Source organism: Loa loa (assembly GCF_000183805.2).
Source record: "Loa loa unplaced genomic scaffold supercont3.214, whole genome shotgun sequence".
NCBI lineage: Eukaryota > Metazoa > Nematoda > Chromadorea > Rhabditida > Onchocercidae > Loa > Loa loa.
This window is the reverse complement of record NW_018108394.1, coordinates 93,681-97,557: the sequence shown is the minus strand read 5'-3', so window position 1 is coordinate 97,557 and position 3,877 is coordinate 93,681. Positions and strand designations below refer to the sequence as shown.

Below are 3,877 nucleotides of genomic sequence, written 5' to 3'. Positions count from 1 at the left end.
TTTTAATTGTCAATTTTTTTAATTATTAAGTTAAAAAGACGTCAAAATATAATCGAACGAGGGATGTAATCGTTAAATTGAATCGAATAGCGAAATATTGGAAATATGAAATCAAATTAATAACACCGATCACTAATTTGTTAAGGACAAATGAAATAGGAATTGAAATTGATTGCTAATTGATTATTTGAAAATGATTCCTGTAACTGGGAACTAAGAATGACACTTCGATTTTATTTCAGAAAGTTTTTCTTTGTTCGACCTGATTTACACATTATAAATTTTCATGTGTGGTAAATAGGTTGCAAGAGGACGAAGAACGATGGAGCATTTCTGTAGTGAATAATGTTTCAAATCAAGATATGCCATCTAAAATATACTTTATAATAAACTTCTTTAATTCGAAATTACCAACAAATTGAATATATCAACTTTGATTATCGCTTCATACTGCATATAAAACTTTTTGACAATGGACTTCGGATTGCAAATTGTTGAAATGCTAATTATTATGCTCCAATGAATTGGTCAATTCAGTGAAGCACATTTTTGTTTCCTTCATATTTGAGTTAGATATCAATTTCTAATCTAAGCTTATAAACTAATACTGCTCCTATCAATCAATTGATTGAATGGTATACAATTTGATATCACTAACATTGTTTGGGATAGTTTTCCTTTTACATATTAATATTATCCTAATTAATATATTTGCATTCTTCAACAATGATGCTTTTTATCTTCATCATTTATGATATGCTAATAATAACGGGTATATGTTAATTGTGCTAATATCTTATATCTTAGCAGTTTTAATCCGAAATTTACACAAGAAAATCTATTACTTCCTTTCCTCCTATTGTAATTGATCATTTAATCAGTAATTTATATATTTCTTCACAAAAAATTTTCGAAATATTTTCAACTGATCATAAGTTATGTACTTTCTTCCTATTCGTTACAGGTTAAAAATAAACATATCAACGATTTGTATCAGTCCGATGAATTAGAATAATCAGTCGTATGAGCCGAAAGTTAGGCAAACTCATTGCTGTAATTACCACTGTAAATTGCTGAAAGGAAGATTAGTTTATCCCGTGTAATCTACGATTATATAATATCACAGTGGAAATATTTTAACGGTGGAATGAGCGGTTTATCAAAGTGGAAAATGATCAATTGCTAGATGATATTTTGCTCAACTGAACATTTGGATCCATGATAAAGGATCAGAATTATTCATACATAAAAAGATTAAAGTCTTAAATTTTTGTATCCGAGCAATAATAATATTTCATTTATTTGATAAGAGTCCAACATTTGTCAGGGTAAAGGTCCTAAGGATATTTTGTAAACATTAAATTGAAATCTTTATTGAATTAAAACAATTTATAAAATGTTACAGCATGAAATAAACGCAATGGCATCATTAACATCAATGTGGTCAACAACACGAAAATTCTTCCAGTACGTGTATTACAACTGTCCACAATCTGAAATTACTATATCAACCGATGTTCGTCCACTCTGAGATCCTTTACCTTCGATTGCCTTCACAATATTCATACCTTCCACTACACGGCCAAATACTACATGCTTTCCATCCAACCTATAAATGTACACATAAGTTAGTTTGGATTAAAATCCAAACAACTTGGTTGAAATCTAGAAAAATTAATTCTTAAATTTCATAAGTTGCCAGATTTCCCTTTATATTTGATATGACCGCATAGGATTTTCGAATTGCGAGCGCATTTTTTTAAATTATCTAAATTCATTTGAATGATTCACCACCCACAATTCTAAATAGATCTTTATTTAAAGAAGAAAAAGACGGAGAAACTTTTAGCGAGAAAAGATAACCATCTCTCAAAAACGCATCAGCGGTTCAAAGATAATTTTCGTAACGGCTAAAACAATGATGAAACTTTCTCTTCCGCTTTTAAAAATCGGTCAAAATAAAAGGAAGATTATTTGAAAAAAAACCTCCCACAAGGAAAACCATTTAAAAGAAAAAAAAAAACTTTCCTTCTTGCTAAAAAGTATATCAATATGCCAACATATTTACATATGAATAAAATATAAGATTATTCAGTTATCGAATTTTCGACCTCAAAAAGAGTAACACCTACCACTCTGTTTTTGCAGTACAAATGAAAAACTGTGAGCCGTTGGTATTTGGTCCAGCATTAGCCATTGATAAAACACCAGGACCTGTATGCTTCTCCTGAAATTCCCAACAATTTCATCCAAACCTTTCTCGTACACTACACAGCGTTTTAGTGATTTTTGATTTTGTATAACTACACCAGTAACTTTCCAGTTCTATTCAATTTCCCAGAGACTATTTTGAAATGTTATACGGTCATATATTTAAGCACATTTGACGTCAAGACGACATCTGATATGGCAATTACAGTCCTTAAAATATCATAAGCTAAAGGAAAACAATTAAAAACATAATACCTGGAAGTTTTCGTCAGGGAATTTTTCACCATAAATTGATTCACCTCCCGTACCATTCCCGCGTGTAAAATCACCACCCTAAAAAAGAAGGCGAATGTCTTTTTTTTTTTTTATTTTGAAAATGCAACATGAAGCTTAAATCGATAAGCTTTTTTATTTTGTACTTTAAAGTACAATTTCCATAACAAATTTTATAGAAAATTTATTCACGGAAAAAGACGTTTTAACAATTTCAAAATGGTAGCCGACTGATCGATCCATGTCACGCCTTTTTTTTTTTCGAAATATATCACTCATATTTTCCACGTATTCAGAACTTATATTCCGTGATAGAATTCAATGAATGAACAAACCTGTAACATGAAATTTGGTATTACACGATGAAATTTCGATCCTTTATAGTGCAACTTTTTACCACCTCGTCCTATGCCTCTTTCTCCGGTACAAAGACAACGGAAATTTTCAGCTGTTTTCGGTACAATATCAGCAAAAAGCTGAAAAAAAAAGGAAAATACTATTAAATATATTGTAATAAATGGAAAAATTTTATATTTTCCAATAGAATTGTTTTCCAATAATTTCTGCAAGTTGCTAACAATCAAAAATTGTATTAATTAGAAAAGCGATAAAATGCTCGCAATTAATGCATCATTTTCGATTATATCAAAATTTTTTGATAACAATACTATCGTAACGTATTCTTCTAGATTTTTCAATAACATTTATACATTGTACTGTTATCAATTTTCATTACAAAACATACCTCCATAACAATTCGTCCTGCATTACTTCCACCAATGGTAATATCGAAGAATACTTTAGGTCGTGCCATTATGCTAAAATTTCTGAATTCTTTTCTAAAAAAAAAAAAAACGAAACTAAAATAAGCTAAATTTAACGTATATTATCATTTGTTACGAAGGAATAGTAGTATCATAGTATCATTGATTAACATTAACAAACATTCCAAATGATATATAAGTAAAGAAAGATGCAAAAATGTATTATGTGAATGAATGAAAAGAAAGATTGAGAAGTGTTAACGAATGTGAAGAGAATATATGACACATTAATGAAATCAATAATTGTGCCTAAACCAATATTCCTATCAACCAACTATGTTAGTTAATCTTTCTCAGATAAAACTATTATATTATATTAAAGAATAAGAATATATAACATTAAATTATATCAATTGAGGTATATTTTAAGAATTAGAAATTCTATTTATATAAATTAAATTGTAAAAATTTCAAAAGACTTATAATACGTCATCACTAAATGGGATCAATGATGAAATAACTATGCAACATATATAATCCTAAAACAACTGTAACATTGGTAGATTGTTAGACATTAACATTGATTGTGTGTGTTAGTGACAATGGGCATTATATGCGAGAAGTTTTTT

The 3,877-nt window shown here is 28.9% G+C and overlaps 1 protein-coding gene across 1 annotated transcript; it reads right to left on the bottom strand.

Moving 5' to 3' along the window:
• Positions 1–1,397: 1,397 nt before the first annotated feature.
• Positions 1,398–3,329, bottom strand: LOAG_06740 (peptidyl-prolyl cis-trans isomerase 3). Its single transcript, XM_003142276.2, has 5 exons — positions 3,230–3,329; positions 2,820–2,960; positions 2,467–2,544; positions 2,133–2,227; positions 1,398–1,609 (listed from the first exon to the last, which is right to left on the bottom strand). Exons 1-5 carry the CDS (start codon positions 3,296–3,298, stop codon positions 1,477–1,479), a joined length of 516 nt encoding a protein of 171 aa, XP_003142324.1. The 5' UTR covers positions 3,299–3,329; the 3' UTR covers positions 1,398–1,476.
• Between the last annotated feature and the right edge of the window lie 548 nt (positions 3,330–3,877).